The sequence below is a fragment of the Mastomys coucha genome, unplaced genomic scaffold (assembly GCF_008632895.1).
Source record: "Mastomys coucha isolate ucsf_1 unplaced genomic scaffold, UCSF_Mcou_1 pScaffold4, whole genome shotgun sequence".
Taxonomy (NCBI): Eukaryota; Metazoa; Chordata; class Mammalia; order Rodentia; family Muridae; genus Mastomys; species Mastomys coucha.
Window position 1 is genome coordinate 2,281,824 of NW_022196910.1, and position 12,279 is coordinate 2,294,102.

General features: G+C 55.5%; 2 protein-coding genes and 1 non-coding gene across 4 annotated transcripts in view; 2 read left to right on the forward strand and 1 right to left on the reverse strand.

Moving 5' to 3' along the window:
* The first annotated feature begins 599 nt into the window (after nt 1-599).
* R3hdm4 (R3H domain containing 4) lies at nt 600-7,340 on the forward strand. Its single transcript, XM_031350039.1, has 8 exons — nt 600-735; nt 3,831-3,985; nt 4,213-4,337; nt 4,679-4,799; nt 4,968-5,053; nt 5,259-5,344; nt 5,422-5,477; nt 6,300-7,340. Exons 1-8 carry the CDS (start codon nt 674-676, stop codon nt 6,398-6,400), a joined length of 792 nt encoding a protein of 263 aa, XP_031205899.1. The 5' UTR covers nt 600-673; the 3' UTR covers nt 6,401-7,340.
* Nucleotides 7,341-8,093: 753 nt separating this feature from the next.
* On the reverse strand, nt 8,094-8,200 carry LOC116076648. Its single transcript, XR_004113047.1, has one exon. It is a non-coding gene; the product is annotated as a U6 spliceosomal RNA (small nuclear RNA).
* Nucleotides 8,201-8,429: 229 nt separating this feature from the next.
* Nucleotides 8,430-12,279, forward strand: part of Med16 (mediator complex subunit 16) — a 13,370-nt gene continuing 9,520 nt past the window's right edge. The window contains exons 1-4 of one of the 2 annotated variants that reach the window (XM_031349689.1): nt 8,430-8,578; nt 9,506-9,671; nt 10,032-10,139; nt 10,313-10,482. In XM_031349689.1, coding sequence (XP_031205549.1) covers nt 8,501-8,578; nt 9,506-9,671; nt 10,032-10,139; nt 10,313-10,482 — 522 coding nt within the window. In that variant the 5' untranslated portion in view covers nt 8,430-8,500. The remainder of the gene's footprint in view (nt 8,579-9,505; nt 9,672-10,031; nt 10,140-10,312; nt 10,483-12,279) is intronic. The other variant, XM_031349690.1, reaches the window with a different exon arrangement.

Here is a 12,279-nt window from a genome sequence, read left to right on the forward strand (position 1 = left end):
AAAAAAAAAAAAAAAAAAAAAAAAAAAATCACGTGGCCCAGGCCGGCCTTGAACTTGCTGTTGGTTAATGATGACTTGAAGATCTGATCCTCCTGCTTCCGTCTAACCAGGGCTAGGCTAGGGGTGCACCACACCAGGCCCTCCATCCCGATTAAGTTTTGTGGCTTAGGCCTGGAGCTCCAATGATCCTGCTGCCTCAGCCTCTTGAGAGCTCAGGCGTGCACCACGGCCAGCTTTCCCTTTGCTTTTTTTCACCAGGCTAGCTCTCACAGGCCGTGGTCTGGAGGTGTTGGGTCTGCGGCCCGGGCCTCCTTTACGGGCCTCAGTCCCCTGCAGTGTTCCGTCACTCCGGGACTGTTCCCGGGGCTCGCACACCCCTCCCGCATCTGCGCCCCAAGGAGCCTTTCGCATCTCCGCAGTCGCCCCCGGGCCGGTGAGCCCCACCGTCTCCTCCCGGGTGGCTCAGACTTTGCCCTCAGTCCCTCTCTGGTCCCCAGCAAGTCCTGGTGGGTGACGCCGCCCCTTGTCTACAAAGAGGGAAACCGAGGCAGAGCTTCTAGCTCAGCAGCCGCTGCCGTTGCTGGGCTGTCCCCGCCCCGAGCCGCAGCAGACTCCGCCCCGCGCGTCACTTCCTCCGCGGCCTCCGGCCGGGCTGCAACAGCGGCTGCAGGCCATGGTGGCTCTGGACAATCCAGAAGGCGGCCCGGAGGCTACCCCGAGCGGGGGGACCAGGCTGTGAGCAGGGCCGCGGGGCTGGACCTCTTTCCGGGGCCCCCTCCTCCCCGGGCTGGGGTCTCCTCCTCCTCCCAGGGCTAGGGTCTTCTCTTCCTCCTGCCCAGGCTGGGGTCTCCTCCTCCTATTTCTCCTCCTCCTATTCCTCCTCCTCCTCCTCCTCCTATTCCTCCTCCCCAACCCCCCAGGCTGGGGTCTCCTCCTCTTTCCCAGGCTAGGGTCTCCTCCTCTTTCTCCCCAGGCTGGGGTCTCCTCCTCCTCCTCCCCACGTTGGGGTCTCTTTCTTTCCCCCCCCTCCTTTTTCTCTCCTCTGCTCCCCTCCTTTATGTTCTCCTCCCCGACCTTCCCCCATGGATGCATGTCGCTCCTCCGCCCACACCCCTTTCCGTGGCTGCTCTCCCACAGATGGTGGGGCCTCCTGCTCTGGGCTTCAGTTGGGAGGACTTACTGACCTGGCCACAGGCAGTTACCCTGTTCATTCCCCTTCCTATCCCGCTGGACGGGAGAGCTGCTGCCAGGGGCATTGCCCAGCCACTCTCTGTGGTCCCCGTTGCCTCCGCTGCCCTGGCAATGGTCACTCAGTGTCTCTGGGGGTCAGTTCCTAAAGTGGTGGGATGTGGTGTAGCCTGGAGCAGTGATGTGTGGCTGGGTGTTGGGGCTACTCAGGAGTTCAGGTCCTATGACCCATGGCCCTAACGGTTACTTTTGTAGGTCAAGAGCTGTCTTGGCCCCTGGCTAGCTTGCTGAGTCTTTTTGTGCTTTGGTTTCCCCCATCTGAATGTGGGCAGTTGACTCTTTCTCAGACTCGGGGTGTGGTGGCAAAGCCCTTCCTTCCCCACGGTGTCCAGTAATCTGGGGTTCTGTGTGGTTCTACTTTTGTTCGTTGGATTTTATTTATTTATTTTTAATATTTTATTTTACATTTATAGGCATTTTGTCTGTACATGTGTATGTATGTGTCTGTGTATGTTTGTATGTGCACCATGTGTGTGCCTGGTACCTGCTGAGGTCAGATGGAACCTGGAGTTACAGATGGTTCTGAACCATCATGTTAGTGCTGGCAACAGAACCCTGGTCCTTCTGCAACAGCGGCCATCGCTGTAACTACTGAGCCGTTCTCCCCAGCCCGTGTTTTGTTTTTATTTACTTGACTCAGAGTCTCAGGTAGCCCAGGCTGGCCTCCCTCTCTGTATGTATCTGAGGGTGACCATGAGCTGATCCTCCTGCGTCAGCTTCCTAGGATCATGCCTAGCTGCCTTGAGTGTCCTTGCTGTGGCTCTAGCGTAACTAAGTGTAGGTGTTGGTGACTTCTTCCCACAGGGCCTCACCCAGGTATCCACCTGCCTGCTGGGTGTCCAGGGCCTGAGTCACCTCCGCCCAGCTTCCTGTTGGGGAAGTGGGTTCTCTCCCTTTCCGGGAGTGTTTGCCAAAGAAGGGTGTGTTTGTAGCCGAGGTGTGTCTTGATGAGCCCATTACTCAGCCAGCTGGATGCTAAAAAGGACTCCAGCCCCCCGGATTCGGCCCAGTCCGTTTTGCGTTCCAGCCACCCCTCATGGGTGCTGGTCACACTCTGAGGTGTAAGACACCTCCTCTGGGCCAAGCTTCACTTTGTATAAAGTGGCCTAGTTACAGGGAAAACAGTATTCATTCAACAAACTCCAGAAGTTTAGGTTTATTCATTCAGCAAACCTCTTGAGTCTGCCTAAGAGGAGCTGCCAGCTGGACACTAGGGAGGTTCAGTGAGGAGGAGCTGAGGAGTAAACACCTCCGGCCAGCTGGTTCCCAGTTGGTGTAGCAGCAGCAGCAGCAGCAAGTGCTGACTGGACGGGGCTGTGCCACCTTCTGGGAGGTGACATTCACACACAAACCCGAATCTGGCAGAACCCGGAGAGGCGTTTGTGCGGAGGTCTCTGATAAGTTTTCATTCAGGGAGCAATTCTGTTTCCTGGGACTCTTGGGGCCCCCAAGAAGGTAGAGACGCCCCAATGCCTTTAGGACTGATCACAGACTGTGTGTTGCAGTACCAGACCAAGGGCATCAAGGGCTCACCTAGGGGGAGTACTAGGGAGCCGTAGTGGGCTCAGGGACAGGCGCCTCATCAGCCTGGCGGGCTTTGGTGTGAGCGGGCTCAGCTACCTGTCCAAGCCGGGACCCAGGGACCCAGGTTCACATCTATCTGGAAGACTCCTCCAAGCCCTTTTCCCTGCTGTCTGTCTGGCTTTCCTGTAGGGCCGCTGTGGTTTGTTATCAGGCCTCACCAGCTGCAGGGGTGAAGCTGGGCAGAAGTGGCCCAGCCTCAGACCTCAGAGGTGATATAACCCTGAGTGTAGGCATAGGATTGGTGTAGAGGTGAGGGGCTGACCTCTTGGGAGGGAGCCAGGCAGGCAGGTGTCCCTTCCCAACCCCGCAGGTCCATTGAGACCTCAGTCCAGTCACTGGGTGGCCTGAAGGGATAAAGGGACATACCCTTCCAGAGCTGAAACTCCAGGCCCTGACCCCACTTGAAGGAGGACGGACATGGTGTTGATGGGGACCCTGGCGCCAGCCTTTCTGAGTTTGCTGATCTTCCTCTCGCAGGCGGGGGGCCCCCCCAACCTCCCTGGGGCTCTTGCCTAGCAAAGGCCTGAGCTCTGGGCCCCCCTAATCCCTTTGCAGGATTAACAGCATTTTCAGGAGCTGGGCAGTTAGCTCTAAGGGTGGCCAAGGAGTTCCTGGAGCAATTAGCTGCCCCCCCCCCCAGCTTCCTGTGGTGCCAGGCAGCTGCTCTGGGCTGTCATCCTGAGACCCCATGGTTGTTCTGGTTGACATGCGCTTGGGGCCTGAGGGTCCTCTTCTGGGGGTTTGGCGTCCAACCCCTGGAGTACATAGAGGGCAGGCCTTGGTGTCTTATGGCTTAAATCTGGAAGGTTGAAGGTGACCAGAGAGGTTACCATTCTTCTGTATGACTGGGCCCGTGCCTTCCTTTCTCAGAGCCTCAGTTTACCCTTCTTGCATCAAAACTTGTGTCCTGGGGTGGGACTGGGGGTGAAGTCCCTTGTGGCCAAGGAGGCTGAGCAGACTTGTTCTTGGTCCTGATAATGTCCTCATCTGATACACAGGTCCCTTCCTGGCTGCCTCCCAACACTCAGCGGCTCACAGGTGAAGAGGGTCTCAGCTTCCAGACGCAAGCAACATTTTATCAATCAGGCTGTGCGGAATTCAGACCTGGTGCCCAAAGCTAAGGGACGGAAGAGTCTACAGCGCTTGGAGAACAGTACGCAGGGAGTGGGATGTATTTCCCTTGCTATGAAGCACCCTCCCACACACACTGGTCAAGCATTAGAATAAGGGCTTCAGAGGGTGCATAGGAGTTCAGCAAGGCAGGGAGAGATAGATGAGGTTCTAGAGACAGGCTGGGTGAAAAAAAGAAAACAAAATTTGGTACAGTAGAAGTGAGTGGGGACCCAATGGTGCCTGAACCCACAGACTGTCTCCTTCTAGCCCAGTACCTCCTAACCCTGCTGGAGACCGCTGGGGGCCCTCCAGGGGTGGAAGACGGGGACCTGACTCCTTCTGCAGCACCTGGCATCTTCGCAGAGGCCTGCAGCAATGCCACCTATGTGGAGGTGAGACCCTAAGGCCCCGTGCAGCCCCTGAGATGTGCCCTACCCCTCCCCTGGATGCTGCCAGATCCTGGCTTCATCTGCTCTTCGTGTTAAAGGACCCATTTGGAGACTACTTTATACGTGTGTCAACATGACACTGGGGCTTCCATGGCGTATGAGTGGGTCGTGCCTGCTCGACGTCTTATGCATCCTTCGAAACCCCAGTTCCAGCATCCAGCTCATGCTGCACACATGTGAGCGAGTGGTTTACAGACAGGTTCCTGTGTGCCAGGTGGCCTCGTGTGACCACTTGTCAAGTGGGGAAATAGACCCAGGAGCCTCACGGCTAACCTGTCTTCCAGGTCTGGAATGATTTTATGAACCGCTCGGGAGAGGAGCAAGAGCGAGTACTCCGTTACCTGGAGGACGAGGGCCAGGGCAAGCGGAGACGTGGCCCTGGGCGCGGGGAGGACCGGCGGAGAGGTGGGGCCTGGGTGGGGGCGGGGCCAAACTACAGATGGGCAGAGCCTTGTAGCTGTGAAATTCCTTGGTCACCTTGGGCACAGGGTGGGGTTCCCTGGGGGTGTGGTTAGGCTGTGGGGGGGTGCGCCTGGGCTTATCCGGACCCTCCCCCATCTGCTGTCTTCACAGAGGACCCTGTCTTCACACCCCACGAGTGCTTCAGGCGCATCAGCCGTCGCCTGAGGTCCGTGCTCAAGCGCAGCCGCATCCCAATGGTGAGTGCCCCACCTTCCTCTCAACCTGGCCTTTCCGTGTCTCCATTCTGTCTTGGTGAAGAGGTGACAGGATTCTGCGTGGGAGGGGCAGGTGGTGCAGTGGTTAGGAGGAGGAGGATTGGGCAAGCGAAAGTGAGTGCTGCAACAGACAGGGCTGGATACTTGATGTTCCTGATGTGACCCCTTAGCATTCTTACCCACTCAGGAAACCCTGGAGAGCTGGGAGGAACGGCTGCTGGCATTCTTCTCCGTGTCCCCCCAAGCTGTGTACACTGCTATGCTGGACAACAGGTACGGGGGCTGAGGAGGGGACGGCATGGTCTCCTGTCTCCACTCTAGCTCAGCCTCTCATGGCCCTTCCTCCCCAGCTATGAGAGGCTCCTGCTTCATGCTGTGTGCCAGTACATGGATCTCATCTCAGCCAGTGAGTACCTGCTCCCCACTGCCCCTTCACCCCCATTCTTCCCGGAGAAGCCGAGGCTGGATCCCCTAGCGGGAGACCCCCAGGGTGTGTTGGGATGGGTTGATAGCAGAGAAGTAGCCATAAAGTCCTGGTATTTGTTTATTTAACTGGGTTTCCAGTGGGCAGACTCACTCCATCCACACACAGCTCCAGGGAAGGGGACCTAGGTGGGGTTGGTGAAATCTGGAGTTGAGGGACTGCCGCAGACCAGGACGGGAAAAGGACACAGGCTCCCAGTGTCCAGTGAGAAACGGGCCTTTGCCCTCTGGTTTCCTAGTTACTGTTCTGCCCACTAATAATGATGGTTGTGAGCCCTCCTCCATCACTCCAGGTGCCCCCTTTGGTCCTTCTCTCTGCTAGTACCTGTCTCTGCTTCCTGCTTAGAGTTGCTGTGGTGACGGTGTCCATGGCAACCCTTGGACTTGGTTCTTCCGGTTTCCCTATGTGGGAGGATGCTGCGGCCTCCACACCTGCCTGTAGTCTCACACACCGGAGAATTGGGAGGGGCTGTGTGTGGGAGGTTTCTCTCTGAATTGAGCTGTGGTCTGAACCAAGTGGGAAGACAGCTCACAGCTAGCCAGACCACCCTCATCCGGTTTCTTTAGGTGTTTAGGCAGGGTCGCTGGTGTAGTCCACGCTGGCCTCCATTGCATTTATATGTATTAGTCGAGATCAGTCTTGAACTCCTGATTGCCCAGCCTCCAGGGCTCATGCATGCCAGGGAGCCCTCCACACACTGAACCTCTGGCCCAGCTCCTCCAGTCCGAAATGGCTTTTCCGCAGGTGCTGACCTGGAGGGCCGGAGGCAGATGAAGGTCAGCAACCGCCACCTGGATTTCCTGCCTCCGGAGCTTCTGTTGTCTGCCTACCTGGACCAGCAATGATGGCAGAGCCTCTGCCGGCCACCTCTCCCGGCCCAGACCTCTGTCTGCTAATAGTATATCCTCTACCCTTTCAGAATTTGAATACCACCCTTCCCTTCAGGAATCTCCTTGCCATTGCCCTTGCCCTTTCATGTCCCAGATCACACAGGGAGGCCTTGTAGCTCCCCACCCTGGTACTTGTATGTGGGTGGGGAGACCTAATGGGGCCCTATAGCTCCCCACCCTGGTACTTGTATTTGGGTGCGAAGACCTGCCCGGGGCATTTCCCTGTGTTTTCTCTGCTTAGCTTTCTTTGGCCCGGTCTGAAGCTCAGGCAAGGAGTTAGCAGACTGTTTTCTTGTTTCCCCTCCTAATCAGATTTAATGAACTTGGCATGTTTTGGGGTAGATTTCTTTTAATTTCTCTTTCGAAGTGGGGAGGCACAACCAAAACACCTAGCGCCAGCTGGTGGTGGGCTCTTTTGTGACCCCTGCCTGACCCTCCAGGTTTCAGCTCTGATGAGGGTGGCTGGTCCTCTCTAGGACTCTGCTGACCTCCCCAGAACACTTTGGTGTGTGTGTGTGTGTGTGTGTGTGTGTGTGCGCGCGCGCACATGCGCGTGTGCGCGCGCGCGAGCGAGCATGTATGCACGCCATGTGCCCATTGAACCTGGACAAGCTTTGTCTCAAGGGCTCATTTTAAGCTTTTTTTTTTTTTTGGTGATGTGTGTATCTTGTTCCCAGCTCCCCTGGGCAGTGCCTGCCTTTCAGATTGTCCCCTCTCCTCCGTCTCCCGTCTCCGTATACCAGGGGTCCAGGACTTCCAGCCAGAAGCCTCTGACCTTGTGTACCCTGTCCCCTCCCCTGTCCCCTCTTACATGTTCAGCAGGCCTGCCCCCCCACGTGTGATTCTTTGTGCTTGGGGGAAGGGACACTTTTAATAAAAGCCTTGGTGCTCTGGTCCTGGACGTGTGTTTGTCTCTGGGTTTGGTGGGGGTGTATGGGAGGGGACGAGACTGGGAGGGGGAACCTCAAGTCTCAATATAACATTAGTTCATTTTACAACATGTAAAAATGCTTAAAGATGGGGGGCCAGGCTGGGGTTCGGTGGGGAAAGCAATTGGCTAGCATGCTCAAAGCCCTGGGTTTTGAAAAAGCCGAGTCTAAGGTGGATTCCGTCCCCAGCACCACATAAACCACATGGTAACCAGTGACAAGTGAGTTTGAGGCCAGCCTGGGCCACGTGATAGACAGGTCTCATGTTGGACACCTTCTGAATCCCAGCACTCAGGAGCCAGAGGCTGATGGATCTCTGTGAGTTCAAGGCCAGCTGGGTTACATAGCCAGGGCCATGCCTCATAGTGAGACCCTGCCTCAAACAGTCATTTGAGGGCCAACAAAATGGTTAAGCAGATTTAGATGCTTGCCACCAAGTTTGACAGTCTGAGGAAGAAAAGAACCAGTTCCATGTCCTCTTACCTGCACTGTGGCAGGCATGCCCCACACCCACACCCACATGTAGGAGCCCATGGGCAGGTGGCACAACGCTGCCATCCTGCAGGCAGAGGCAGTTACTGGAGAACCTCTCAATGTAAGGCCAACCTGAGCTACACAGTGAGCAATGAGCCCTTCTGTCAAGAAACAAAATGGGAAAAATGTGAGTGGGCCTCCAACATCAGGATGTTAGGGTGTGTGTCAGATCCTCTGAGGGAGGACAAAATATGGAACGCTTCACGAATTTGCGTGTCATCCTTGCGCAGGGGCCATGCTAATCTTCTCTGTATCGTTCCAATTTTAGTATATGTGCTGCCGAAGCGAGCACAAACACACCTCTTATCCAAGGATTATTTATAGTCTCAAAATAGAATCACTTCTCACCTACGGTGAGTTTTCTTCTGTCCGTTGTTTTTTCAACGAATAATTTAGTATTTGTCCTTCTTAGAGAAAGCTATGACTATCGTGTAAAATGTAGCCAGTTATTAGAAAGAACAGATTATTTGTCTTTTATCGCACATTAAACCTCTATAGTTACTAGGAATTAGTATATGCAAATTAACCGGGGCAGGGGTGTAGCCTAGGTTCTCCCAGAAGTCTGTGCGAGGGGGCCGGCGCGGGCCGAGAGATGGCGGCGCCGGATCCCGGGCGTTGGGGCGAGTGTGGGCCGCGGCCGCCCGGCCGACTGGGCGTCCGGGGCGGACAGGTCAGTGCGGGGTGCGGGCTGCGGGGTACGGAACGCGTGGCTGGTGAGTTTCGGGCTAGGCCGGAGAGCGGACGCCCGAGGGGCGGGGCCTGCGGGGTCAGAAGGCGGGCCTGGGAACAAAGCTTGCTGGGTAGAGGCCGATGTGGGAGGGATGTGACTGGGAGGAGGGAGCTTGAGGAGAAGCCTGAGGCCAGTAGGCTGAGGAGGGGGCGTGGCCTGAGGGTCAGAAGTTGGATGGAGGGACGGAGCCTAAGGGAATCAGACTGATAGAGAGGGATGTGACCTAGGCAGCGGAGTCTAAGGTGGGTCGGGGGCTGGGGAGCTGAAGAACTGAGACTGATGCAGAGAAGTGGTGACCTAATAGTCACAAAGTGAGCAGAAGCGGAGGCTGAAGTTAGTTGTTTGCTTGGGAGGAAGGTGTGTGTTGGGCCAGGCGCACGCCTTTAATCCCAGCACTTGGGAGGCAGAGGCAGGCTGATTTCTGAGTTCGGTGTTGGGCCAGGCGCACGCCTTTAATCCCAGCACTTGGGAGGCAGAGGCAGGCTGATTTCTGAGTTCGGAGGTCTACAGAGTGAGTTCCAGGACAGCCAGGGCTACACAGAGAAACCCTGTCTCGAAAAACCAAAGGGGGGAAAAGAAAAGACTGAGGATTTGGGCCTTGGATGTTAACTTGTTGAGGGTATGATTCATGGGCTGGGTTGGGGCCTGAGCTACTAGGACCTGGGCAAGGCTTGGGGACGAGTGTAAACTGAGGCCCAGACTGAAGTGGCAGGGTGGGCCGGGTTGTGTGTGTGGAGGGTGCTTAGCGCTCAGTCTGATCTGGGTGGATGATAGGTGGCCTAGGGAGGGGTGAGCTCAGGGCTGGAGAACATTCTTGACCCGCTTTAGATGGGAGCTGCTATAGAGCAATGCCTCCCTTTTCCCCAGGAGCCAGGGACAGTGCTGGGTGCCGTGGGTATGATGGACCTGGCCTACGTGTGTGAATGGGAGAAATGGGCCAAGAGCACATACTGCCCATCGCTGCCCCTGGCCTGCGCCTGGTCCTGCAGGAACCTCATTGCCTTCACCACAGACCTACGCAATGACGACCAGGGTGAGTGCTGGCTCTCCTTACCTGGCTGGGACCTGGGGATCCAGACCATGTGAGTGGGCTTGCCAGGTGTGGATCCATTGTGCCTCAGATTTCCTCAGAGTCCCAATTTGAAAGGCTTGTGGTGGCAGAGCCAGGCTCCAGTTAGAGGGTTTAGAGAGGCCTGGAAAAGCAAGGTGGGAGAACAGACATCCACACACTGATCACCATTGTCCAACTCTATTGTTAGTGCCACTGAAAGAGACATTGTGGCTGCACAGGTTAACCTGTCCAGGGATTAGCAGCTTATAGGAAAGGTGCATTGAGGGTGGGAACATGGGCACTATGAGACACACTGACCTCAATGTTCTTTTTCCATTGCAGACCTGACACACATGATCCATATCCTAGACACGGAACACCCCTGGGAAGTGCACTCTGTCAGCTCTGGTCACAGTGAGGCCATCACCTGCCTGGAGTGGGACCAGTCAGGTGAGGCCATGAGGTTTGCTCCCAATTCAGAGCCTGGAGCAGGAGCAGCTTATGCTGCCTTCCTCGGTCATCAGTCCTAAGTCCACTGCCCGCTGGGAGTCCAGAGTTGGAAAGGGCACCCTCCAGTTTACCTGCCTATCAGAAGGGCCCCTGACACAGCTCTTTTATCGCAGGGTCCCGGCTCCTGTCTGCTGATGCTGACGGGCAGATCAAATGTTGGAGCATGGCTGACCACTTGGCCAACAGCTGGGAGAGCTCAGTGGGCAGCCAGGTGGAGGGGGACCCCATCGTGGCCTTGTCCTGGCTGCACAATGGGGTGAAGCTGGCACTGCACGTGGAGAAGGTGAGTGCACCACTGGGGGACCAAGGGAGGGTGGATGGAACCACAAGCCGTCAGCCTAATGTCCTCACTGCCACTGCTATGGGATACCTGTCAGTAACCACTGTCCCTGAGCTCCTCTGACCTGGGCCTCCCCTTTAGCTATGGTCCCCGTAGAATGAACCTTTTTAACAGATGTCTTGCGTCTGCAGTGGTGTTTTAAAATGGCTGCTATCTCCAACGAGTCACCTCTGTAACCAGCCAATGGCTGCCGTCCTCAGATTCCAGTCCATTTTGATTTAATGACGACCCAGAATCCCCCTGTCCATCTGTATTCTGGAGTTCAGCCAGTTAGGAGCAGGGACAGAGTTGGACTCGGGGCATCTGAGAGTCCTTTTTTCTCAGTAATGGAGGGGAAATGGCAGCCTGTGAGGAAGGAGGCACAACCAAACCTCAGTTCCGTGATTGCTGCAGGTCTCTGGGGCCCAGCAGCTTCCACATTGCCTGCCTCTCACCCAGTATAAAAGGCTGGGCCTGGTGTCACAGACCAATCCCAGTACTCACAAGGCAGACAGCTCTCTTTGAGTTCAAGGCCAACCTGGTCTACATATCCAGTTCCAGGGCAGCCAGGGCTCCACAGTGATACTTGGTCTGCCAAATTTGATATAAGGACTGTATTATATAAGGCAGGTTGCTCAGTGGTTAGAGCACTGGCTACTCCTGCAGAGGACCTGGGTTTCCTTCCTAGCACCTGCATGAGACTGACTCAGAGCCGTCTGTAACTCCACCTCCAAGGGACCCTGTAGGCATAAAATTTTTGCAACCTACTTTTAATAAGGGTTCAACCTCTCTATGCCACCATCCAGCAGAGGTAGAGGAAGGGAAAAGTTACTAGGATGGGGGAAGTGGACTGTTCAGAAACACTTCTTTGGGGGCGAGCTCCATCTTCTTGGCAGCAGTTCAGTCCCACAGCAAACACCAAGTACAATTCAGCAGCTGCAGACCAGTCCTCCAGGCAGGCAGACACCAGGCAGGACTGGAAGCTACAGTCAGTCCTTTCAGCAGGCAGTCATCCAGCATGAGCCAGCAACTGTACTTCAGCCCTGAAGAAACTGCCAGGCTCACCGACTAGCCTGAGGCAAGGGTGCCACAGTGGCAAGCTGCCTCGGAACCTCACAAGCAGCTCTTGGGTGAGGTTCTTTCTCTCCATGGCAGTGTTACCACAAGTTGAGCTCAACAGTGCCTTGTAAGGCACACCAACACGTGGGTGTCTTTAGTGAAGAATAGTGAGGCGGAGCAAGCCAAGCCACACCATGGCTCAAGTGCTCCTTTCCCTGTCTGTGGAGTCATATTTTTACTCCTTCAGCACAGGTCTTTCCACGTATTTGCTTTAGCAAGGCATCCTTTCCCCTGTGTGCCCCAGCAAAACATCATTTGACATGACTAACTTTCCAAAGAACTAGAAGTTCCCATTTGAGGACCCTACACCTTTCTCTGACACCCACAAATACCTCACCCATGTGCACACACACATGCAGGGCAAACTCAACTCAAGCACAAGATAATCTCTTTTGTTGTCATCATTCTGGTTTTTAAGACAGGGTTTCTCTGTGTAGCCCAGGCTGCCCTAGAACTTGCTCTGTAGACTGAGCTGCCTCAGACTTAGAGATCTGCTGTGCCTCTGCCTCTTGAGTGCTAGGATTAAAGGCATGTGCCACCACCACCCAGCTATAAATCTTAAGAAAAATGAGCTGGGTAGTGGTGGCACACACCTTTAATCCCAGCACTTGGGAGGCAGAGGCAGGCGGATTTCTGAGTTCG